The 25,455-nt window shown below is 40.0% G+C and overlaps 2 protein-coding genes across 3 annotated transcripts; one reads left to right on the top strand and one right to left on the bottom strand.

Annotated features, from left to right (window-relative positions):
* Nucleotides 1-25: 25 nt before the first annotated feature.
* Nucleotides 26-4,395, top strand: LOC121897752 (aquaporin-9-like). Its single transcript, XM_042412465.1, has 6 exons — nt 26-334; nt 617-743; nt 1,766-1,903; nt 2,110-2,228; nt 2,834-3,051; nt 3,459-4,395. The coding sequence occupies exons 1-6, from the start codon at nt 233-235 to the stop codon at nt 3,661-3,663; spliced, it is 909 nt and encodes a 302-aa protein (XP_042268399.1). The 5' UTR covers nt 26-232; the 3' UTR covers nt 3,664-4,395.
* Nucleotides 4,396-8,959: 4,564 nt separating this feature from the next.
* LOC121898115 (disintegrin and metalloproteinase domain-containing protein 10-like) lies at nt 8,960-25,306 on the bottom strand. 2 transcript variants are annotated; one of them, XM_042413048.1, is made up of 16 exons: nt 24,786-25,306; nt 21,923-22,073; nt 19,528-19,646; nt 19,206-19,364; nt 18,550-18,650; nt 17,177-17,326; nt 16,415-16,507; nt 16,141-16,324; nt 15,280-15,443; nt 14,967-15,150; nt 14,096-14,246; nt 13,800-13,983; nt 13,583-13,691; nt 13,231-13,451; nt 13,008-13,134; nt 8,960-12,139 (listed from the first exon to the last, which is right to left on the bottom strand). In XM_042413048.1, the coding sequence occupies exons 1-16, from the start codon at nt 24,850-24,852 to the stop codon at nt 11,910-11,912; spliced, it is 2,394 nt and encodes a 797-aa protein (XP_042268982.1). In that variant the 5' UTR covers nt 24,853-25,306; the 3' UTR covers nt 8,960-11,909. The 2 variants fall into 2 exon arrangements, with proteins under 2 accessions (XP_042268982.1, XP_042268983.1); XM_042413049.1 differs by lacking the exon at nt 24,786-25,306 and adding an exon at nt 24,629-24,717.
* Between the last annotated feature and the right edge of the window lie 149 nt (nt 25,307-25,455).

The raw sequence follows: 25,455 nt of genomic DNA, 5'->3' as shown, positions 1-25,455 counted from the left end.
TACATTTAATGATGATACAAAACAAAACTCACCTGTCGATCGTTCTGCTGTGACACTTTGTGTTTTGACGAGGCTGAGGAGGAGTGTGATGGTTGTACAAATGGATCAATGGTCTGCGCTGAATGGCTGTGGTTGGGTAGAGGTGGGTATTTGACACGAGCGCTTTGACCAACTCCAGAGGTTTACACTGCTGGACATCTGGCAGTTTTAACAGCAGTTGGCACAGTGATACATGGAAATAAAACAGAAGAGAAGCATGAGGCAACACTGTGCTCTTAAACATGGAATACTTAAGGAATTCCTGGCAGAATTCCTTGGGACCTTCGTCTTGGTTGTGAGTAACATTTTGGATTTTATAATTGTGTTTTTTTTTTTAAAAACTGAGTTTGGACTTGGTAACAGTGCAAAAATATTTCTATATAGTGCACTCTACTTTTTTTTTTTGCTTTCTGATTGACCTCAGAATTTTTTTCTTTAAGTCTGTGATCTTGTTTATACGCTTATTTATTTGTATGTTGCTCTTCATCTGTATCCTCCTTCAGTCTGTCCCCTTTAAAAACAGATTTACTCGAATAGATGTGGTTGAAAACATGTTCTCTTCCTCTCTGTTTGTTAGTTGTTCGGCTGTGGCTCGGTCGCTCAAACTGTCCTCAGTCGAAACTCTCTGGGTGAGCCGCTCACCATCCACATTGGCTTCTCTGTAGGACTGATGATGGCTGCGTATGTGGCTGGTGGAGTGTCAGGTAAATGTGATTTCATGTCGTTATAAGCACTCACAAGGGCCAAACCATCCAACAAGTGCTCTGAAGTTAATGCATGTGCGACACAATTGCATGAATAATTGTTAATGTGTGTTGCTGAGATCGATTTCCCACTCTGTTGGATATTGGCATCTTGTCAAATCAACTGAAAAATATCACTTTTAATAGTATAGTTGTTAACAGTTTGTTGTTTGCATATTCAGCCTCACTGCTGCCAAATAATCTATTGTTTATCACTACAGACTCTAAAACGTAAAATAATCCATAGTTAATACATAAAAACCTTTGCCAGAATATATAAAACAGTGAGACACAGCTCTTTTGTTACGTATTATAATCTAAACATTAACAGTGTTACTCATGAGGTTTGCAGCCTGTAGTATTATAACTTTATGGCCTCCTGTTCAGCCATGTGCCACCTCCATGGCTCCGGTGTTAGCTGGATCGTGCCAGCTCTCTGTCCAGATTCAATGAGTGTGTACTGACCATTGATTTCTCAGTGCTAGAGCACAGCCAGCCTCTCTGGGGTCGTACATAACCCTGGGCACTAAATGTCCTGCAAACTCCATCGATCACAGGCTACGTTCATCTGTCTATGACAGTGACCAGACTCAGTCCAAACGACACTGCTCGCCTCATCTGAGCAGCAGCTACTCTCAATTCTACATCAAAAGGACCAAAATTGATTTCAGGAAGACAGATCACAGACACACAGCTTTCTAATGCTGTTTTATGAGTTAAAAAAAACTGGCAGGATGTGAGCACAGTTTGACTTAAAAAAGGAACAGAATAATGTTGATGGTTGAATTTCTAATATGCGACCATTATTCTGTCTCCTCGCTCTTAAACGTACATAACAAAACCCTGCACCGCCCCAGGGGCTGCTCCCCTTCTGCTGCCTCTCGTAAATGTGACGGCCTCGCTAATGATGGAGAGGATATCATGCCAGCCACCCCCACCCACTGCACCCCCTCCTTCACTCACTGCTTTGTCCTCTGTCCCAGGGGGCCATGTGAACCCTGCTGTGTCTCTGGCCATGGTGATTCTGGGCAAACTGAAGATTTGGAAGTTTCCTTTCTATGTGATCGCTCAGTTTCTTGGTGCTTTTGCCGGAGCTGCTGCAGTCTTTGGATTATATTATGGTGAATACACATACATATTAAACCATGACAGTTAGTATAAAATGACTCTTCTGTCCATCCATCTTCTGTGAAATCAACAGCACTGAATATGTCATCACTGAGCTGTCACAGTAAAAACATTTCAGCTACAGGTTCATCAATATGAGATACGAATAGATAAAAGCAATCTCTATGTGCACTTATCTATTTATTTGTCGTCCCCACAGATGCTTTCATGGACTTCACCAGTGGGATTCTGTCGGTGACGGGAATCAATGCAACAGGTCACATTTTTGCTTCCTACCCTGCGAGACACCTGTCAATTATCGGTGGCTTCGTCGATCAGGTGAGCTCCGGTCACCGTGACCCAAGTGACCTCTCCTCCATTATGCTCTGCCGCTCCCATTCAGGCTCTAAATACTGTGAAGTTTAGGAAATGTGCCTAATGAAAAATTGATTTCCCCACTTAGTCTGAGAAACATCCCCCTCTTTGCTTAGTTTTGGGTCTAATGACCCATTTCCTGGCATTCACTGGAAGGTCAAATCTATACTTAACACCATTTTCAGTCTGTGTAATCGGTGCAGCGATCCAAAAATAACACGACTAGCTGCTAAAACTGTTGAAAACCACATCAGGTGAACCACTGAGATAAGTCTAAATGTGCTAGTGGTAATGTTTCCTTTGTCGGTTCTGTGTAACTGGTGCTTGGAGGGAAATCTTAGCTGCGGTTGCACGCTGGTAGGTTGTAGTGCCAAAATAATTTTAGTTCAGAGGGATCATAGCAGTAAAAACACAGATTAGAATCCTTAGTACAACACTTCTGATAGTTTTAGCCAAATTACACAGTTGGAAGGAGTCATAAACTGAATGAATGAACTGGATATGGAACAAATATATTTTTAATGAACCGAACAGCCATTTATGAAAGGAGTGATGTTCTGCTCCTGCAGGTGGTGGGGACAGGTATGCTGGTCCTGTGTATCCTGGCTATCATCGATGGTGGAAACATTGGCGCTCCTAAAGGCGTGGAGCCGCTGGCCATTGGCCTGATCATCATGGCCATCGGTGTGTCCATGGGTCTGAACTGTGGCTATCCCCTGAACCCTGCCAGAGACCTGGGACCCCGACTGTTCACAGCTGTGGCAGGATGGGGGATGGAGGTCTTCAGGTAACTGTGCAGCAAACACAGATTAGGGATTTTTTTTTATGTCTGAGCATGATTAAGAAATTAACTGACTGCAGTAATATGCCAATAGATATGTTTATTTCAGTGTAGACAGATGAGGATTAATACATGTTTACATTACGTGGTTAATGGAAAAGCATATTTAGTGAGTTAATTGATGCATGCCTGACTAGAAATAAGATCCTTTTATTGGATCCGTTTATAGAAATTCAGAAAGTAAACTGGTTGCTGACATGAACAATAGTGTTATATAATGTCACATGCACTCGACAGATGCAGTCGATGCTTGTGAATGATCCAGTGATGGCACCTTTGACCTGCAGTAGCCTCTGATGCCAGCTGCTCAGAGGACTGCCAGCTCTGCATCTGACTTTTGCTTCTTCTCACAGTACTGCAGAATACTGGTGGTGGATCCCCGTGGCGGGTCCCATGGTGGGGGGCATGATCGCGGCCGTCATCTACTACCTGCTCATCGAGCTGCACCACCACCGCGATGAGCCCGAGAAGCCCCCTGAGGAGGAGGAGGAGGAGGAAGACGAGGAGGATGAGGACAGCAGTCTGAAGGACAAATATGAGATGATCACCATGAGCTAAAAAGAAAAAAAAAAGACATTAACCTCCAGGACTGACTTGTACATGGTCAGATTCAGCTGTTTTACTGTCAGTCAGATGAAGATGAACATCTGTAAAGGCAGTCTTCCTCTGTCAGTGTGCTCTCTTTGGCAAACCCGTCAATACAGTAGCAGGATAGGCAGTAGTTACTGATTGACTTCATGCTCTGCAGAGACAAGCTTTCTCAGCTCGCTGCTGACACCATTAGAACCTTCAAGGGTCAAAACACAAAGTCAAATTAATTAGTCTAACGCTTTAGATTTTAGATGGAAAAACTGCAGCTAGTTGCACAAAATAAGCAGTATGGACAGTATGTTTTTGTCTGCGCTGTGGGTAGAAATAAGGAAACTGGCAAAACATGGCAACATCCTTGAAAACACTGAACCCATCATCAGATTTCATACCGAACTGTCTCTTCTACACTTTTGTTTCATAAATACATGAAAATCTCAGTCCTGTGTGTGTTTCACATTATTATGACTGTTCACATATGTGTTGTAAATACTGTATTATAGATATTAGAGAAAAAAATACCCTTCATTTTGGTATACTCACTTGAAATTGACACCGGAGTAATAGTTTTACATGCATGTCAGTCTCCTTTAAGGTTTGCTCCTATTTTTCTTCAATGCTTGCATGTTATTGTTTGTATATTCATACAACACTGTATGTTTGTTTTTTAATTATTATTATTTTTCTTTAGCTAACCATAAGGAATTCTTCCTGATGTTCATTATTTGTACGTTTACTCAGTGTTGTTTTGTCTACATTAAATTTCTACAAATATCAATTTCCTAAGAGATATATTTTTACATCCAGGACTCATTTCACTCCGCCATCTATTGCATTTATCACTGCAACCTGCAGTTTGACATTTATAGAACTTAAAACACAGTAAGCTGAGTTTGTTGATGTAATTTTCCTCACAGCATGGACACGATTATTCTCATACATCCAGTCAGATACTGTGTTTGCTTTATTAGTCTATGTGGCAAAGCGAGAGAAGACAGTAACAGCAGACATGAATCTCTTCAGTTAACCTCACCGACAGACGAGTACATTTATTGTCTCAGATTTAACACATTCAACAATAGTTGGACTGCGACTGACAGAAGAGATGGATTATTTGTGTTTAGCTGTTGGGATTGCAAAGTATGATTATGCCTTAAAGTGTCATATACGAGCTTATCACTCTAGTTAATGTTCCTCTACATATCAACAATGATCTGAGATACACAGGACTTTAAACTCTACCAGAAACCTCAGGAGGTTACTCCACTCAGTCGAGGATGTCAAAGGAATCTGCTTACACATGGTTAATTAATAAGTTAACCTATTGTTAGTATAAGAGAGCCTTCCTGTCGTCCTGTGGAAGAAGTGTTCAGATCCTTAACGTATTAATACCATAGTGCACAAATAAGTCCCGCATTCAAAATGTACTTAAGTAAAAGTACCTACTTGTTGTCAGCCAAATGTATCTCAGTAAAAGTTCTTACTTAGCAAAATAATTCCATTCAGTGTGTTATATTATTATAGGTATTACATTATCAGATAATTATTACAAATGTATTAATATGTAACTAGTATTTTACTGTTGTAGTTGATCATTGGTGGAGGAAATTTGAACTACTTTACATACTGTTGGGCAGTTTAGTCTTTGACAAATCTTTATATTTTAGAGGGTGATTATATGTTTAGTGTATAAAATCTTTTTTGGAGGCATTTTATGTCTTTAATAACTAGCTGAGATGACAGGAAATGAGGGAGGAGAGAGATGGTGAATGACATGCAACAAAGGGCCCCAGCTGGACGTGAACTGGGGATGCTGCAGTTCATGGTTTTTACCTCAGCCCCTGAGCCACCAAGACACTTCTTGTGCATAAAATCTTAAAAGAGTACGACACCAGTTCAGCTTTGGTCTCCTTTAACACAGTCAGACTCATGATGGACAGTTTGAAAAAGAAAAGGATCAAAATCGATGCAGCAGAATCAGAGATATCGTCTTTTTTGTTCCACACATTCTTCTTCCTTGTTAAAACCCGGCACCTACATTACCAACAATGCAACATGACTCACTTGACTGTACAGATTTATGTGTGTCATGCTAGTGATACATCCATGGCAGCTACTGTCGCTTTGAGGAGCGAGCCACAGTAACCTCACTTCTTTCAAACTCCACACCTCCAGACTTTCTGCATTTTTAAAACTTGTAGTCTTCAACCCCAAATGATTTATCAGACTTTGTGCAGCTCCTTCTGGAGCCAGAAAGGCTTTATACAACTTTTTTACATATACAGTAGTACTCTCAAATACCTGTAATCAGACTTTGATGTGTAAAACCAGTGGAGTTCCCCTTTAATCTGCAAAGTAACTACTAACTATAGCTGTCAGATACAGGAAGTGGAGTAAAAAGGACAATATTTCCCACTGAAATGTAGTAAAGTGGAAGTAAAGTGATACATAAAATGTAAATAGTCAAGCAGAGTACAAGTACCCCCCTAAAAAATGTACTTAGTAACTTCCCCCCACAGGCTTTGGGTCAGCATGTGCCTGTGGCTGCAGGTAAACTCAACAAAGGCTCTGAGATGCCTTCAGAGACACATGAAACTCCATGAGAAGAAGTTCCAGGCAGACAACATGAATCCTCGCTTAAACATTCATGCCAACCAAGTTTCAGAAACAGAGCGAGGGTCAGTGACACCAGCAGACCAGACGATCTCCATCTGCTGAGCCAGCATGAAGTAGGAAACAGCAACAGTGTCGGATGAACTGTGGTGCGGTTCATCTGACACCAGCCTGAGGGTCAAAGTAGAGATCACATTATAGTTTGTGTCAGTTTGTCATGTATACAGTGCAGGACAGCATACAGAGGAAAATCACTTTGTACAGACTGAGCGGCTGCTCAATAACAACACATGTGCAGGTACATGTGATTCTCCCTTTACTGTCTCTCACCTACAGCAGCCGCTGAACGACGCATGACAACGTTACTGTGCTGATTCAGCCAGCTTTGAAGAAGAAGCACTGACAGACTGCTTAACATTCATCTGGAACAGTCCTCTGAGAACTGGGCGTATAAAAATGCATTTCTCCTTCTTTCTGTGAAATCACATGGACACATCAAATAAGTTCAATATGTGCCGTTTCTCCAAGTCAGCTGTTCTACATATCCAATCATTTAGATTCGGATCTGTGAACTCAAACTGTGTTTGAATAAAATAAGAGTTTTGATAGCAGTAGATGAGATTTTCCTCCAAATAGCAGCACACAACAGCAACGTCTTTCTTCCATGAGGAAAATATGGAGCTAAAGTTTTCATAACACAAACTGAATCTACAAAACTACATCTACTCAGACTGAAAGGAGGAGTGTTGAAAATCCACTAGTCATCATTTGATACTGGACACTGGAACTGGGAGGTATTTCTTTGCTGCCGGAGTATTTCCATTCTTTCTTGAGTCTGGGTGACACTCAACAGGCCCGTGCCACTTTTACAATCATGCTTTGTCACTGCGAGGAGAGACAAAAGGTGCTGCTTGCTTATCAGCTGTGACGTCGGCTCCTTGCACAGAGCTGACAGTGTGAATGTGTGATATTGAGCAGCACATTGTTTCCAGGCACAGGGTGGCATCAGTATGGAGAGAAGTGTGAGAAAAATGGGCGACAGTATCATTGATAACAAATGTAAACTGAAAAACAACTCGCCGCCTGCGCTATCCAGAAAATATTGAACCTAAACTCTTGTTGTGGGTGACTGCTCGTTCATGTCACAACCAGCGACTGCAGCTGAGGATCCGCATTGAAAATCGATAGAGGGCCACATTCCACTGCATGTGCAAATGCCTGCGCTCCAGGATCTGACATAGACTTCCCCCTGTGGTTGTTACATCATCAAACACACTCATGAGGAAAAAGTCATCGATAACACAGGGGAAGCTGTCATGTGATTGAGGAAAATAAAGGTGCTTTTCTTCTGTAAATTTTACTCAAATTAATATTACTGAGACTACACAACATTTGAAGTTAAAGTCATGATTGCTGAAATACTTTTCCGATGGAAACAGAGATGAGAGGCCTGCTGTGGCTCTGTGGTGCTGATGTTGGTGACTCACTGGCATCTGGTCCCAACACTTAACCCACAGCAGCTGCTCCCTCTGCTGCGGACGACCCCCTACTGCATTTAACAGAGTCAACAAAGTTCATAGGATCTTAGCACCACTGAGTTGAGTTGATTTCACCACAGTACGTGATAAATCTGAGAAAGTTTCAGAAAGGAAGCAAACATCAGATTTTTCTCATTCCTTTTTCTTATTGCTCAATCAGTCCATCTGCGTGTTATAGTGTTTATCCTCAGATCCCCTTTCTTAACCTTACAGGATGAAAAAAACAAGATGATATAAACCATGAACTGTGCAATCCTTAATATTAACATGTGGTGTCATGATTAATCATCTTGTAAAAAAGATCTTAAGACCCCAAACATACTGTATAATGCAACCAAAACAAGTTGTTAGACTCATTAGTGTGAGTTCAGTCGAATGAATCAGAGTTACACTTTCATGAAGTTGGTGAAAATAAAAAATAATAATAATAATAAAGAAAAAAAGAGTACAGAAAGACATCGACACATGCTGATCCATGGAAAATTAATTCACGAGGCAAGTTATTAGTCAAAAAAAACGCTTTAAAATTTATAGATATTGGCTATGTTGATGGTTGAAGAAGGTCTCACTTGCCTCAGTAAATCAATATTGTACAGATTTGAGTGTGTGGGTGCTTTTCCTATTTATTTTTTTTTTACACTGAATTTCAGTTCTTGCAGCTCCAATAAGCCTTTGTTTGTTGAAGCAGTGATATATTACAGAAACAGATTATATAAAAAAAGAACAGTCACAATCGATGCAGCAGACGTTCAGGTTACTTTACTCTCAGGTCGTAGCAGAGGTCAAGCTCCAAACAAATTAAACAGGATCCTACACTTCCCACAATTAAACTAAAAGCACTTAAATCGCCCATGTCTGTCAAACTCAACAGCCCATGTTTCTAATGCAGGATCTCTGTTAGACGTTTTAAATCTCAAACCCAATCCGAGATAACCTTAACGACATCTTCGGGGGTATTTTCTCAGATTTGACAAAGCTCCTTCAGAGCCACAGACGACTTTTCGCAGGCTGAACAGTTCTCTGATCTTCAGGTGTTAAATCGGCGGCTTCACCATTTGTACGACACCTCGGTGACTAAAAACGAGCAGAAAAAGCAGAAGCGAGCACACATGACAGACAGTAAACAGGGGTCTATTTTATTTTGAACGAGTCTTTTAATTAATGCATTTCAAGTACTCCAAAAATTACATCTCTTTGCACAATACAATTTGAAATTTTTTTTTTTTTTAGTAAAAATGTTCAAAGTGAACAAAAATTTCCGATACTGTATAAAACACAGTGAACATTAAAATCAGACAGTAGTATTACTTTTTAATCTTGTGTTCTTTCGGCCTACATCACCTACAACATTTCAACTCAATTGGGACATTTCAGTGCACGTTTATCTAAAAACTTTTACCAAGACTATGAAATTAAAAAGAAAGTAAAATTTACAGGCATTATTCTTCTGCTCTTCTACCCAAACCATGCCACAGGATAACGAAGACAAAAATGAGAATGTAACATTAACTCCATCACACTGAATTGTTTTTACCATTGATGATGGTGGAGAAAAAAGTATCATAAGCAAACTCCAGTTCAACTAGCACATATAAGAACATAAATAACTTAGAAGAGAGGAAAGTTTGTCACATATGAACATCTTTGAACAACTTACTCTGGAATTAGAATACAAAAAAATGAACAGATGTATCAAAATGTAATTTTCATTTTTCAAATGAAATGCAAATTTTTCGAAGTACTGTACAAGTTTACATGTAAAGTCTCCAGGCTTCGCAGGCGAGATCCAGCCTAGAAGATGAAATTTAAAAAGAGTTCCGCTTTGTACAGACATGAGAAGTTATAGCAACCGTCGACCTGCCTAATTCATCTGCCGCGTGAATTAATTGTTAGCTGTGAGACACATTTTTTTTTTTCATGGTCCCCTCCAGAGCACATGTGTGATTGTTTTTAACCATCAGGACAGTTTTGTAAGATATTAGTCGTGATTAGTATTGCATGCATTTAAAAAAAAAAACAACAAAAAAAAAACAAAAACAAAGCCAGGATAAAATAAAGTCAGAGCACAAAAAAAAAAAAAACAACTTTCAATACAACTACACAATATATAACGCAAAATCCTGTGCTTTATTGTTAATGTCACACTTTTCACCCACTTGCCAACACATTTTTTTTTCCTTTTTTTTTTTGTTTTTTTAGGTGAAATCATGGGATTTTGCATAATACACATCTTCTCTCAGTGTTATCACGTTATCATTTTCCAAAAAAGTCCCTCACTCTCTGCTGTAGTGAGGGAAGGAAGAAAAACACCTGAGGTCAAACAAAACAAAACAAAAAAACAATCACATCTCCTTCATTTCGTCCATCTGGAAACCTTACAGGTGCTTCCTGTATTCTATAAAACCTGTGAACAAATATCAGCTTTATAAAGTTTTAATGGCACGCTGATGTAAACTCACACTGAGGTCTGAACTCATGAGCTCTTAAGGGGATTCAGTCCATGATGAAATGTGACCAGGAGCAAAAACTGTAGGTGAGATTTTAGGAAGAAAAAAAAAAAAAATCAAAAAAAAAAAATCAAACAGCTGTTTGTCTCCTGTGAAACTAGTGAACACAGTACGGAGAGTGTTAGTGAACAGTGTGAAAATACTGCTGATCCTTCCATTTGTTTTAAGACTAAACATTAATAGCTGTCAAAGTAAATAGTGTTGAGCGACATACAAATATTACAGACCTTGGTCAATTAATAGTCACATTTAATAAATGTGTCTGCATGCCCACAAAAGTTCTTAGATTCGCTATCTGAAGAGTAATAGAATTATTTAATCTTTTTTTTTTTTTTGTACATCCACACTGGAGTCATTTTTAAAATTTATTTCCACACTTAAACTAACTTTGTAACATGATACACTCTCACTTCTAAACTACGCCACAGCAGCCTTCACTTTCCCTTGTCTTCATACTTGAACAGGTAGAATCATCATCAGCTTCGGTTAGTGGTTATTCATTCTTCATTATCAAAAAAAAAACAAAAAAAAAACAAATCGGTGAAGACAATAAAAAGGTCGTATCAAGCCAGGAGATCTTCCCTTTCTGTTCCGACGACGCTATACTTTATCTAGCTTGTTACACAACACAACCAAAACATGTTAGCAAGACAATAAAATTAAAAAAAAAAAAAAAAAGATGAAAAAAGGGACCTTGAACAGAGAAGGCCTAAAAAGTGGGATATGGTGACCTTGTTCAAATTCTAGCAATCTAACGAAAGTGAAAGAGATCCACCTGATTGGACGACTGCGCAGAGGACTTAATGGCATCAAATCCTCAGAACGGCAACGTCCAAGGAACTCATCACAACCATCATTCCTTCATTTATGTGTTAAGAGTCCTGAGAGCACTAACCAAAAAAATCAAAGAAAAAAAGTGAAGAATTACACATTTACAGTAGAAGAAATAGTTTGTTTTCACTTATGATACACTAAATATGTACAGTCACATGCAGAAGACTGTCTGCACGAGAGACCGGAGCCTGTGTCTTTTGCCGTTTTTGACATGTGTAAATCACAAAAGTGCCGCAAATTCCCCGCTGAGTGTCTCTCATTCCCCGGCTAGAATGGCGAAAGAAAAGCACAGAACAATTCACCAGCAGCCACGGGTGTGTCACTCATGAAGACGTTGCAATAGAAACAAAAACAAAAACAAACAAAAAAAAAAACACATCACAGAATGTACTAAAGCTACACATGATTCCTTAACTCCTTGGCACTCCTTAGAAATGACAAAAAAAAAAAAAAAAAAATGGTGGAAAAAGATGCTAGATCGCACTGCATTGGAAATGGCTGATGTTTGAGTCCACTCCACAAAGAGCCAATCGAGTTGCTAGATAGTGTTTTCTCTTTTTCACGTGTCTGTTTTTGTCTGTAGATGGAGGATATGATGATGACTAACAACCATGTCAGGCTTTTCTTTGGATGGAGTGATGCTTTTGTTTTCCCACTGTAGGCACAAGGAGGAGCCAAGGCATTGGGGGAGGGGGGGAAGAGGGAGGCGGGGTGTTGCAGGGTCTCAGCGTCTCATCTGGCCCATCTGATAGTTCTCTCTGGGCTGACGGTGGTGCCTCTGGGGCTGCGCCTGCCGCTGAGGTTGCCTCTGGGGTTGCCGTTGGCCGCCGTGCCCGCCGTGCCCACCGTGCCCGCCGTGGCCTCCGTGGCCGTGCTGGTGGGAGTGCGGGTGCTGAGACTGGTGCTGCACCTGGGAGCTAGCGTGCTGCTGTGCTCGCCGCCTCTTCAAAGTGCCTGTCGGGAGGAAGGACATGAGTTTGAGCTTGTTAAAAGACAGATCGTAAGATAGGTGGTGCACAAAATTACATTTAGACTGGAAGAAATGTTACTGAATTCGCAAAGTGCAAGACTCAAGGTCTTTTCATTTAGTGGCAATAACAACAAATGGAAGAGTTCGAGAGTCGGAGGTGATCTTGTGGGAGGAAAATACTATTGAAGAAAATCAATCATGATGTTGTTAACAATCGCACACAATGGATAAAAGGTTAAAACACACTGTGTTGATAAAATCCACTTCATTTTGGTTGCAAAACAGCCTTTTAACCTGTGCAAACACATCAAATTCAGTTTCTTTAGGAGCATTGTTTGGGGTAAATTAAGATCTTAAATTTCAAAGCTGGATGTTGAAGCCTCTTACTGCTCTCAGGAAACATTATGACTGTAATAATCCTCACTAAAGGTTGCTTGTAATTATAAATGTAAGAACTGGAGCTTATAACATTACATTAACAATCTGAGCGATTAAGGCTGATGTCATGTCAGAACCTGGTTCATATACCTTGATTTCTACTAAATATTTTCTATTTATTGCGGCATTTAAACATCTTTGAAAAATGTCTTTTCTCTTGAATGTGGCTTAATAGATGAAATAACCAGAATATTAGATTTTTGGGGGATGGTCACGATATCAGAAACCTTCAATACAATAAAGCTGCAAACAACAAAATAAAAAATGGTACAGAAAGTGGTACCCAAACTATAAAGGGATCCACGTAAACAAAACCACATGTACATGGTTTGTCAGCTAAATTTCCAAACAATATACATAAATACATGTATAAAAAGGGTTTGATTAACTGTCTTTGTAAATCTCTGGACTCACCTGGAAGTGGTTTTGGAGGGGGGAGTTTGGGGTTACTGCTCGGTGTATGTACGCTGCAGATCTTAATGAAACCAGCCATGAGCATGATGAGAGCGATACCCATCAATAACACCGCCCACCAATGGGCCTGAAAAAAAAAAAAAAGAAGCACAAATCAAGCACAATCAATACAAAAAAACACCTCCATAACAAAAACCCGTCCAAACAGGATCAAGATACGTACCACAATCCACTCGGCAATGTTCTCATACAGCTCTGGGTTGAAGATGGCCTTCTTCAGTCTGGCAAGAGGTCCGTCTGCATCCACCAGACGGCACTTCATGAACACGTCGCAGTAGCCCTTGAAGTCATTGCAAGGTGAGCCGGCTGGCAGCGTAGTCACTTTCTTATTGAAGAAACGAGCCAGACGCTCCGACCCTGTACTGCTGCACGTGTTGGGATTCACTGTAGAGATGAGTCACGATCAGTCAACACAATTCAAATGACTAAAACAAAATGTCAGGTGTTTTTTTCTTTTTTTCCTCTAAAAACAGAGATAACAAGTTGGGAAGAAAAAAAAAAGGTAGATGACTCACTCTTCTCCATGCAGCATACGTGGCAGAGCTCAGTCTCATCCTTGCCTTCTTGGCTGGCACAGGTGCACGCCTCAAGCCCATACTTCTCACAGATGGAGCCAGAGCAGCCCTGCGGGGGAGGATCGTGAGGACAGGACGAGATCAGAAACTGACTGGTATGAATATAAAGTTGCTATAACAACCAGTTCTTCCAGGTGTGAAGTCTTCAGTCGCTCACCCCGTTGAGGCAGACTTGAGTCTCTCCGTGGCAGGCGGTGAAATTGGCCTTTGGCTCCGATGTGGGACACTGGGCGCTGACTCCGTTACACATGCCCTGATGAGCGCACTCTGACTCCTCTCTGCACTTCTCATTACGACCCTTGTGAGTGCACTCAGCGGTGCAGCAAGGACCCTGACTGGGACTTGGGAGGGAAAGAGATGTGTATGAGTCAAGAATTACCACAAAAAAAATTTACCAGATGGAAAAAAAAACAAACGGACAAGCGAACACAGACTGAAAAATATCAAATCTACCTGCAGACTTTGTTGGGCTTTAATTTGCACTTCTTGCTATCATGCTGGTTGGCGTCATAGCAGCACTGGTCCCTGCACTGATCGCTGTAGCCACAGTCACACTCCTCTCCTGGCTCCACCAGGCCGTTACCACAGATGGGCTGACCAGACTCTGTTTGGGGAAGCAAATGTACTCGTAACATAAACATTGCGCTCGTTCCTCTAAAACTAGAACTTTTTTTTTTCATATGATGATTTTATGTACATCGGGATAAAGAGGATTAAACCAGACATTAAATAAGAAAACTGTCTCAATACAAAACCAAACTGAACAGATATGGCTCATAAGAATGAGTCATTACAATGACCGAGGAAACAAAACAAGTAGAAACATTAAATAAACACTCATCAGTTTGTTGGTGGAAAAATTACAAAATCAAATATCAGGCAGTGAAGCCGACACAACTAGCTGATATTTTCCTACTCGTATCAGCAAAGACTGATATGCATAAGACTTCAAACAACTGCTTTTTAGACATACCAACAATTTGGTTAATTAAGAGACTTCTAAAAAAGGTGTTTTATTATTCTGCTGCTTTGCCAGCTGCATTAAGTGGCACACTTGGAGATCACAACCCACAATTCCACTTTCTGCCAAATACAGTCAGTAAAAATAGTACTGGACTCAAGCCAATACCGCTTTTCAAAGATAGCCCCGGCCAAAAAGTTGGTGCATTTCTAGCTAGCCAAATAAACTCTCTAATTAGGGCGCTGAGGTTAAAATCACCCACACTCATCAGTATGAAGACAGCAGAATCAGTAGAACATTGTGGTTTGAATTGTCTGACATGAAGCTCAGCGAGGACAGTAATACACTAACAGTAACACGTACCGACAAAACAGTTGCTTCTCTTTTTCTCCAACACCTGGCTGATGTTTCGCACGCTGCAGATGGAGAACTTATTATTGTTGAGCTTGTCTCCTGATGTGGCTCTTGCATACATGATATAATTGCCCTTCTCCTTCTTGTCTTGACTCTTGGATTCACCTGGGGTGCACTCAGATCCAGAGTCATGCTGAGAACAAGACAGAAACAAAGAAAAAAAAAAAAAAACACAGATTAAAAGAAGAGGAAGGGACAAAGTGTACGAGCCTAATAAATTCCTTCTCACCGCGCATAAATGTGGCACATCTAAGTTACTCACTGGGGAGCCGAAGTTGTGGCCTACTTCATGTGCAAAAGTGATATGGGAGACTTTTGGAGGTACGTGGGAGGCGTAGTTCTGTACAGTGATTATACCAGTGTTGAGAGACTTCTTTTTTCCGTCTGAGTACAGCTTGCTTTTTTCACAGATTCCCCCGGAGCTCCCTGCGAATGACAAGCACAAGTTGGAACAAACCGCAGCTTCAAAACATGGAAGGTTTATACTCATGAAGGAAGGGAAATATGATTAATATCATGACAAGTTTTCAATTAATGTCTAATGTCTTACTGCAAAACATATTTAAAATTCTATCACGAGGAGGAGACACACACCTGCACACTATAAATTAGGTATTTCAACAAAGCAAAATATTCACTTCAAATACCAAAGTCAGAATGAAACGCAGGAAACATCTTAGATATATTTTCACTTCACCACATCAGTAACAGGACCATAATGAAAACCTTTGGGAATCATTTAAAGCAAAAACACATCTTCATATTTTGCTGAGTTGATGTTTGAAGCTGCAGTTGGTTCTCATGACATTCTGAATCAGACGCAAGTTGCGATCACAAGTACCGCTGACACTTTCTTGTTGTCGCTCTGTTGAGTCACAATAACTCATAAATGATGGATGCTTTTCTAGGATGTAAACACTGACCGACTGGTTTAATATATTTTAAAAGCTCAAACTGATATCAAGTATTGTGATATTAAAAATAACAACATAAAAACATATAACCTCATATTCAACCAGGACTGATATGTATAATTATAATGTACTTGCAACGTGGCACACAGAATTTGCTGTGCTGCATCTACTCATATCTTGTTTTAGGCCAACTGTTTAGCTTTTAGTACCTGAGGGGGCTCCAACCCAGGCCAAACCCAACACCCCGTCATCAAAGTCTCTGTCGGTGAAAACGTAGGCCAAGCAGTAGTCATCGTGGTTCTGTTCTGAGTTCAGCTCCAGGAACTTCTCCACGCCGATGTTGGCAAAGCGGAACGGGTTGGACCTGTCCCTCTCATCACTGGTGGTGTTTATCTGCACAGGAGGACGGTGATGAGTTCAGAGGGAGGATGATGACTAAATGTAACATTTGTACAACCTAAAAAAAATCAACACAAGACTCACCCTGATCCTTTTCACCATGAAGCTGATGTTGCGGATGCCCATGAAGTCTGTGCCCTGATAGATAGCATCGATCGCTTTGACATGGCTGGAGATCTGAAAGAGTACGATACACACGACGTTACATGAAAAAGTTTCAAGGTACAGTTTTAATGACAAAATGACAAAACTTTCCCATAACCAGATTCGGTCTATATGCAACAATCCTGTCTGACAATACTGAATGTAACATATACATGTAGAATAGGGACGTAAATAGTGAGGTTTTTTTTTTTTTTTGCTTATGACACCATCAGACATTTGTGACAACTGTGATTCAGCTGGTTTCTCTGTACTGTGTTCATAATCAGTCAGTTATCTAATAACCAGTTAATATTACTAACAAGTCAGCAATAAAGTATTCAGGCTTTATTATGCTGATTTACTTCATTAATACTTTATGATGAGGTGTGGAACTGTCACTTTTTTTGTATATTTACAATATTTCCTCAAGAACAATACTTGCATGGGAAAAAAGAAAACAAGGCATTACTGTGAACAACTACATTTAAAGTGATTTTGTAAAGTCGTGTCTATTTTAAGGGTTATGACTCACTGTTTGCACTGAATAACAAGCGTTATTATGTCACTAATTAGCCTTTACAGTCTTAGTATTTGTTAAAAATGAGCCTCTGCATCTACATCACCAAACAAGTTCTTACATCTGATTCCAACAGCACTACTGTTGCTTATATGTCAAGTGAAATCATGATAAATGTATATTACCTGAGCTATGACAGCCTCTCTGGTCTTGTAGTACTTGTAGAAGAGGTGGTCAGTCTGAATGAACAGCTGGCAGGTGTTTTTCTCTACCTGGGCCATCCTCTTCCTCCTCAGCAGCACGGGCTCATTAAAGTCAGCCTCAGTATGGAGCTCCTGGTGTGAGCGGTGCAGGAGATGGAGAGGACGAAATAGGCAGTTAAATAAAACATATACATAGCATTTTAAACCAAACAGTGGCTAAATAAATAATGTCTGGTATTTTTAGGGCTGTGGTTTTTCAGCTGCAGTATGTTCATGAACTGCACTTCAGCTGGGGAATATGCGCTGTATATGTCACAAAGATACAGCCACACTAAACATCACATTAAAAGGGGCGGTTTCATTTTCTCATGTTTAACCAGACGACTCGTCCTTATTCTATAGTTGCATATGAATGGGTTGACAATAATGTTCTCTTCAGTCTCTTGTGTCAAAGTCTTTTGAAATCTATGGGACCAGTAAAAAATGAAAATTTATGACGTTAAACTTCCCACGTGTAATTTTGCAATCTATTAAGAAATAACATTATGTCATATCTTCCAACAATCTACTTCCTTTTTATGTGAATTCACACCCACAGCAGGTTGGATGAACGCAGCTTTTAGAAAAAGTAGTTCAAAATATAATGTCACTGCTAGTCTACTTATATTGTATTAACCTTAACATGATTATTCAGAAAAAAAGGCTTACAAGTATGAAATATAAAATTAATTACACATAAATCAATTTAATGAGCTATGGTGAATTATTCTCACCAGTCAATGTGACGTCAAACTGCACACAACCAGGAACATATTGTGCTACATATCACAACCTCTTGACTTTGTATTGGAGTTTTTTGAGAATTTTACAATGTAGAAAAAGTCAAGTGGTTGTTACACGTAGCACAACAAGCTAGCCAAGGTCTGTTCCTGTGCATGTGTGGTGGCGTCAGCCGCACAAGAAACTTCTCTATGGAGACTGAAAACATGATCGTTGTTATTAGTCTCTGAAGCCGTTTCTAAACAAACTAATGCGACTGTAATCTTTGGGGCAAAGGAACATGTCATCCAGTGCGACGATGTGACTCATTGATGTGTTTTTAATAGCTTTTGGACAGTGGAGGTCTACAGCCCAGAGGAATAAGATATATCAGGCTTTGGATACACACACACACAATATTTGTAAGTTCATTGTTCGTTTGGCTCTGCACATGAGATTAATTGACAATAAAAACATATATATAAAAAAAATTATTGGCCTTTCTTTGACCCTGGTGGTAGAAAGTGTCCACAAAAACCGTGTCATCCCTTTACTTGACACTGAGAGGGTTTACTGTGGTGTGTGGTGATGTTCACCTTGGGTGGCTCCTCTACGGCACTGGCTTGGTACTTCTTCATCCTTTCAAACACCGAGCTATCAGCACAGCCTCCCTCTGGGCCGTACTTGTGCGGGTAGTCTGTGTGAGAGAGGCAGACACAACACTGTTAGGATTATGGGAGACAATGTTAGCTACTTAACCCCCTGAGTCACTCTATTTCTGGCGCTATTCATGATCAGCTAATGGATGTACTTACACGCCACTTGAGCCTAGCTTTGCTGTGTGAGCGGTTACTTTCCTGCCGCTCTCATTAGCGATTCCTCTCGCATTTCTGTTTAATTTACCCCTTAGCCACATACTACTGTATATGTACACAGATGATTTGAAATTAGGAGGTGCCGGTGTAGTTAAGTGTGCTCAGTGCTCACTATCAGTACCGATGTTGTAAAGGCTGCTTAAATGAGCCAGTAGCCTGGGAGAAAGATTGTGTTACTCAGCTAATGAGCACCCCGGGTATCTCTGCTCCTTGGGGGGGCGATCACACTAGTCTGCCTCCATCAGCTCAGCTGGCCTAACCTTGCACTTTCCCCGATCACACATTTACATATGTACGCATCCAATTACACATACTCGGTGATTACAAGAAAATGGCCTGTCAAAGTATTTGTGTAGCTGACGTTTCTAGGGACTCACGTATGTCGTCTTCATGGTAGATGACAGAGTGGAAGGGCACGTCTTTGCCCTCCAGGTATCTCTCAGCGGGCTCCACATAGTAGGTGCCTTGGTAGCTCTGAATGAAGCCCTCAAACTTACCATCCACAATGGAGCCATGAGTCAGGGTGCCTTTCTCACCTGGGAATCCCAAATTAGAGTTATTGGTATCACAGGATTCACACAAACCCAGGTATTCGTGTTTCAGAAAAAACACGATCAACAACACTTTGACAAATGTCTTGAACCTCATCACTGCTTTCTAATAAAAACAAGTACATTCATGTAAGAAGGACCATCTCACCGTAGATTTCTCCAGTGTAGATATGAGAGGTATCAAATGGAATTTCTTCTCCTGAGACGTCCACCTTCAAATCTTGGGAGAACAAGGTGGTATCTCTCTTCATTCGTAAATTAAAATGCCTGAAATCAAAGAAATGAAACTATAGTTGATACAAAGACAAAAGACATTTGAATGTGATGACACAGGTTTACAACTAGGACCGCAACTAATGATTATTTTCATTATCGATTCATCTGCTGATTATTTTCTCGATTAATTCCAACTGCTTCAAGGAGATGTTTTAAAATGTCCTGTTTTGTCCAACAAACAGTCATAAACCCATTTCAGTTTCTTGTTATATATATTTCCTGTCATATATGCAAAGTGCTTTGAGTGGTCGGAAGACTAGAAAAGTGCTATATAAATGCAGTCAATTTACCATAACACATGAAAGCAGCAAATCTTCATATTTGAGAGGCTGGAACCAGAGAATCTTTGGCATTTTCATTTGAAAAATGACTAAAATGATTAATCAGTTATCAAAATGGTTACAGATTAATTTTCTGTCAATTAATTGTTGCAATTCTAGTTACAGCATGGGACAACATTTTCTATATTGCAAGAAATATCTTTTCATGATGCCCCAAAACTGTCTTCTGATATTATTCATGTCACAGAGTGTGTGCCTGTGGATTTGGGCGTGGATCTGAATTTGGCCTCACTTTGGGAGGTAAGCAATATTCACCCGGCCTTTGAGGAAAAGGGAAAATGCAAATGAAAGGAGAAAAAAGGGTGAAAGCAAGGGTACGGTTTGGCAGGGGGAAAACATCTGAGCTGTTTTCTGTTGCAGAAGCGAAACTGCAGTCTTTATGTTGTAAGAGAGGGGAATACAAAATTAGGACATCTTGCTGTTTTTTGGTGATCAAACATATGGCAGGGAAACAATGATGTTACAGTAAACCTCGGGTCTCACGTAACACCTACACAGTGCTCCTATTGTACGCTTGTTCTGTGTGCACTTTACTGTTCTGTAGGTCAGTGCACGGCGGCTGAATTAACTGCAGGGACACAGAGGTCTTGGGAAATTTTGATCTGAAAATATGTTCAAACTTGACGTGTTGGTACACAAATCTGCTTCTGTACATGCTCAATACCTATTGTGTTGTTTTCTGTTATTACTTCACCTCAGGGGGCGGGGGTGTAAGGTACATTAAAATTCTTTCTGAGAGCACAAAACCAGCAAGCGGTAAGATATTGAATATTTCAGACATATTTAGACATTTTGTTCAAATCAGTCAAAGGGAGGGTGGGTGGTGTGCTGCAAATTGAGTGTCAAGAAGGAGAGTTGTGTGCCTGAGCTTTGTCATGAATTCAAAGGGAAAAGAAGCTGATACATCTCTTGCTTTTCAAAGAAACAGACATCTTCCTTCCATGTGTTTGTTTGTACAGCTCTTATCGTTCTCCTGCCTATTAAGCAGCATCGGAGTTTGGGGAACAGCAGGCCCCGCTACAGGCAGGACGTTAAACAGCCTTTGCCAAGATCCCAGCCAGATGGTCTTGACTTTGTCATGGAGAGTGCAGACACTTTCAATCAAACCACACCACCTCTTCAAATACTGGTTTAAGAACCATAACTAGGTCTATTTACATCCATCTGTCTTATATACCTTGAGGGGGCTCCAGCCCAGGTATCATGTGTACAGACACACATTGCACCCAACCCATTGAAAGGAGAACTAACACACAGACAAACACATTCACAGCTTCTTCTTCTTCTGACCTGCGTGCGTTCAGATTGCGGCAGGAAATCAGAACAAACCCACGCAACCAAAAGGAGAGCATGGAAAATACACAGAAAGCAGAAGGAACAGAATCGTCTCACCGGCTCCATGATTTCATAAAATAGGATTAAATGCAAACAACTTTCAATCACACCGCACATCTCTGCTATAGCTGACATCCACCTTTAATCTAGAGCTGCAACGATTAGCTGATCGACAGAATATTAACCGGCAACTAAAAATCCAGATGCTTAAATGTGAATATTTTCTGGTTTCTTTAGTCTTCTAGGATAGAAAACTCTCTTTCTTGTCTTCTTCTTCTCATTTTTTGGGTTGCAGATGGTTCGTCAGGACAAAACAACATTTGAGGACATCACCTTGGGCTTTGAGAAACAGTGATTGACATTTTTCACCAATTTATGACATTTTATAGACCAAACGACTACTCAAGAAAATAATTAACAGATTACTCAATCATGAAAATAACTGTTAGTTGCAGACCTAGTTTAATCATAAGCAATGTAGGCATATGGGATGAGATTTGCAAATAAACAAATAAATAAAAAGAGAGAGATAGATGGAGAGACATTATACAGACAGAAAGACTTCATCTATATCTGTAGAAGTTGACTAACCTTCCATGGGCGTGAAAATCTAAATGAAGAAACTTGTCTTCATGAGAGAGTGCCCTCTTGGCCCTCTGATGGTTGCTGTGAATAAGCTCTGTGTCGTAAGACAGACCCTCATAGTGACGAATGTACTTATTCAGGGGGTTTCTATAGTGTCCTGTGACAAAAGAACAGAGGGAGCGAGATTATTATGAAACACATGAAAAATACAAGTCATATAAAACCTTATGAAATGCATATCCGTATGATTCAAAGCAAATGACAACATAGTCATCCCAGGTGTGTGGATACAATCTTCTTGTAATAAGATCTAGGTTGTATATGTATGCATTGTGTGTGTGTGTGTGTGTGTGTGTGTGTGTGTGCAACATATACATATAAAAGACAAAATGTACATTTCCCAAACATCCAGATTCTTAGGTTTGTATCAGCCTTCACAGTTTGTCTGCCGCACCAACTATTCAGAGCAGCAGGCAGATAAACTGAAACATTTGTTTTATATTTAAAGCGATATATTTTGAGCAACTGATACTCTGATGTGAGCCTTTAGGTTGGCAGTATTGCATCTGTGCTTTAGAGTGAAAAACTGACGCTTGTTACATGTTGGGAGAATTTAGGTGCCAAATAGTCGGATTATCAGGCATATACGGTAGATGTCAGGAAGGATTATAATGTTGGAAAATGACAGCAGCCCAGTATGTTCAGTGTTTTAAAATTCAGATAAATCTATTTAAGTCAAATGATGCCGGTTTTGGAGCTGTGCTAAACAACAGCCGCCAGCGTCACAGCATAATTATTTTGCTACCAGAAGAGTGGGTGGTGGGCACGAAGGAAAAAGATTCTCGAGCACTTCCACCCTTTTCACCGAGAGCTTCACACTCAAAAGCAGTCGCACGAACTCAAGGAAACACAGAAAACAAACTCTGTGAAGGGCTTAAACGGCCTTAACAAAATTACTGTGTTGAGACATTTCACGGAGCATCTGAAAGATCATATTATTGCCCCACGACGTATAAACCAAAAGAAAGTATTTTCAGTAAATGCAGTATGTAATTAGCTCTCTCTGACAGGTAATTATGCCTGTCTAGTGAGCCATAAATTACAGTTTTCAGTGTAACTATGAAACAAAGATGGGTAAGTAGACCAGGCTCCAGCTAGTTCTGCGCTCATGTGCATTATGAAATATTTAAGTGTTAACATTGAATTTTTCATTGAGGTGACTATGAGAAGTGAAAGCCATGACTACTCTGAAATACCTTCATTTACCAAATGGTATGCCCACAACAAGTAAGACACTCAACATTCAGCAAACACATGGTAACTACATTTCTGTGACCAACCAAGATCATTACAATTTAAAAAGAAAATACATAGAACTTTTTATTTACTTGGTAAAGCACTGCCACGTTTCTTTATATGTTAGTTTTGGCACCAGGAATTCCCCGTTAGATTGCCTGAAAAAGTTTGTGAGTGATTTTTACAGTTTGATGAGGTGATTAAAATCAATCCGTTTTTTTATCTTTAGAATTAGGCTTGCTTTAACTCATATTTAACATTAGCTGATAATTTCATTTTTCTGATACAAGGTTTAAAACCTCAGTAACGACATTTATAGCAAGCGTATGACACCACAGTCGGCGCAACACAAGTACAATACAGCATTTTGCAGAGAGGTAACTTTGCTTCCAAAAATTATACACTTAAAAGCATTAACACCATTTTTTAAGCCCTCCTCCACTCAAAAATGTGTTTTGCTTCTTCTTCCTTCAGTTGGATGTTTGAGCTTCACTGTGCAAAATGATGTATGTGTAGAGTTTGAAACCAGAAGGCTGTTTTTCACATTCATCTACTGAAAGTGTGAAGTTTCTCTGTGCTCAGTGAAAATCCAATTTCAGAGGGGCAGACCTAGGAGCATGATCTGAGACATCACAAATAGTTTAGAAGCCAATTCTGGTCCAATAGTCAACTTAAACAAGTGTGATGTGGAAACTTGAAGCCTGCAGAGCACATAAACTGAAAAATGGACTCAACAGTAAAGTAGGAGACATTTTGTGTCCAGCAGTTAAACTTCTGAGATTAAATATATTTACATATTTTATGATTCTGGATTTTTATTTAGTGAAAAAGAGTAAATGTCATTTCAAGATTTTAACAAGATAATTTAACTTTTTTGTGGAAAAACCATATCAGACAAATTACTATTCAAAGTTGAGTATTTTACATGCATCTTAAAACATGTCTGGAGGGGATCTTTAAGCTATTTTAAAAATATATCTCATTCAAAGTTACTGCGGCTAGCGGTATATCATATTAGAGAATAGCATATAACACCAGCATTGACCACAGACTGCACTGATTTTTTTTTAAATGCCAGCAAACCTGACAACTTCTGTCGCATTAATTGTTAACGCTGTCGCAGCTAACACTATGTCAGTGACTAAACTTATTATTTTAACAAAATTGTTAACATTAGCGGCTAAACGGTTAGTTAGCACAAAGCTAACGGTCCGTTAAAACGGTCGGCATCTCCATCTTCTCATAACAATGGCTGTCGGCGCTATTCGCACGATAACAACAAAACCGACCCAAACCTGACAATAAAAACGGTGACAACACGCAGAGATAACTCAGCAACATCGGCTTATTTCAATCCACTACATAAATCACAGTCAGCCTTTTCGCTATGTGCAATTTATAAGCGAGAAGTAATACGGCAAAAAGGGTGCAGTCCTCTTCATAACAAGCAGGCCCTGCTGATCCCTGATGTTAGCTAGCAGGCTACCAGCCTTTCTGCTCCTCACAGCCGCTGCTCCATGGATTCAACACAACGTGTAAGTTAAAGGTTTTACTCTGAAAATGCCTCACTCACCTTGGGTGTAGTTAAGTAAGTACACAAAGAGGAAAACTTTAAGAAGAAGCATATCTGACAAATCCATTATTAGAGCATTGATGCCGTTTTCACTTTATTGTCCTACTTAGATAGGCGCAGACGCCCTGTGTGTTTATTGCAGCTTCCTCTCATCGCCTCCTCTCTCTCCAGCGTCGTGACGTCAGACGCAGGGAAGCTCGGCATCCCTTCCCCCAAATGCGTCCATGATCCAGGTCTGCATACATTATTAGACTCAGGAGTCACCATGCCTGAGTGCATGGATACATCCATGCCTAGGTGTCATGTAATACACGTTTCCCACCATTACAGTCACATGCAAAAACAGGAAAATAATAATACCAAAGCTGTCTTTTAATATTTCAGTGTCCACACCATTCCACATACAATCGATAATGTTCAGTGGCAAATCTTCACTCTCATAGAGCTGGTATTATTTATTTATTGATTAGTCAATTTATTGCAAACCTTTTTTTATATAATCAATTAATCATTGGAATTCCAGTTTCTAAATTGTGAGGATTTGCTGCTTTTCTTTGTTGTATGTGATTTTTTTTGTAGTAATCTGAAAACTTTGGGTTTTGAACTGTTTGTCGGACCAAACAAGCAATGTGATAATGTCATTTTGGGCTGTGGGAAATTATGAGCATTT

The sequence above is a fragment of the Thunnus maccoyii genome, chromosome 5 (genome assembly GCF_910596095.1).
Source record: "Thunnus maccoyii chromosome 5, fThuMac1.1, whole genome shotgun sequence".
Lineage (NCBI taxonomy): Eukaryota > Metazoa > Chordata > Actinopteri > Scombriformes > Scombridae > Thunnus > Thunnus maccoyii.
The sequence above is the reverse complement of the archived record's forward strand: the minus strand, read 5'-3'. Positions and strand labels throughout refer to the sequence as shown.

Bases quoted from the DNA above. Each gene is read 5' to 3' on its own strand.
- LOC121898115 (XM_042413048.1), bottom strand. From the start codon at position 24,852: ATGGATTTGTCAGATATGCTTCTTCTTAAAGTTTTCCTCTTTGTGTAC. The intron at 15,151-15,279 runs GTGAGTAACTTA...TCTTGTTCTCAG, and splicing joins GCCACAACTTCGGCTCCCCA to CATGACTCTGGATCTGAGTG. The intron at 13,135-13,230 runs GTACGTATCTTG...TTTTTTTTTCAG, and splicing joins ACATTGCCGAGTGGATTGTG to GCCCATTGGTGGGCGGTGTT.
- LOC121897752 (XM_042412465.1), top strand. From the start codon at position 233: ATGGAAATAAAACAGAAGAGAAGCATGAGGCAACACTGTGCTCTTAAA. The intron at 1,904-2,109 runs GTGAATACACAT...TCGTCCCCACAG, and splicing joins AGTCTTTGGATTATATTATG to ATGCTTTCATGGACTTCACC. The intron at 3,052-3,458 runs GTAACTGTGCAG...TTCTTCTCACAG, and splicing joins TGGGGGATGGAGGTCTTCAG to TACTGCAGAATACTGGTGGT.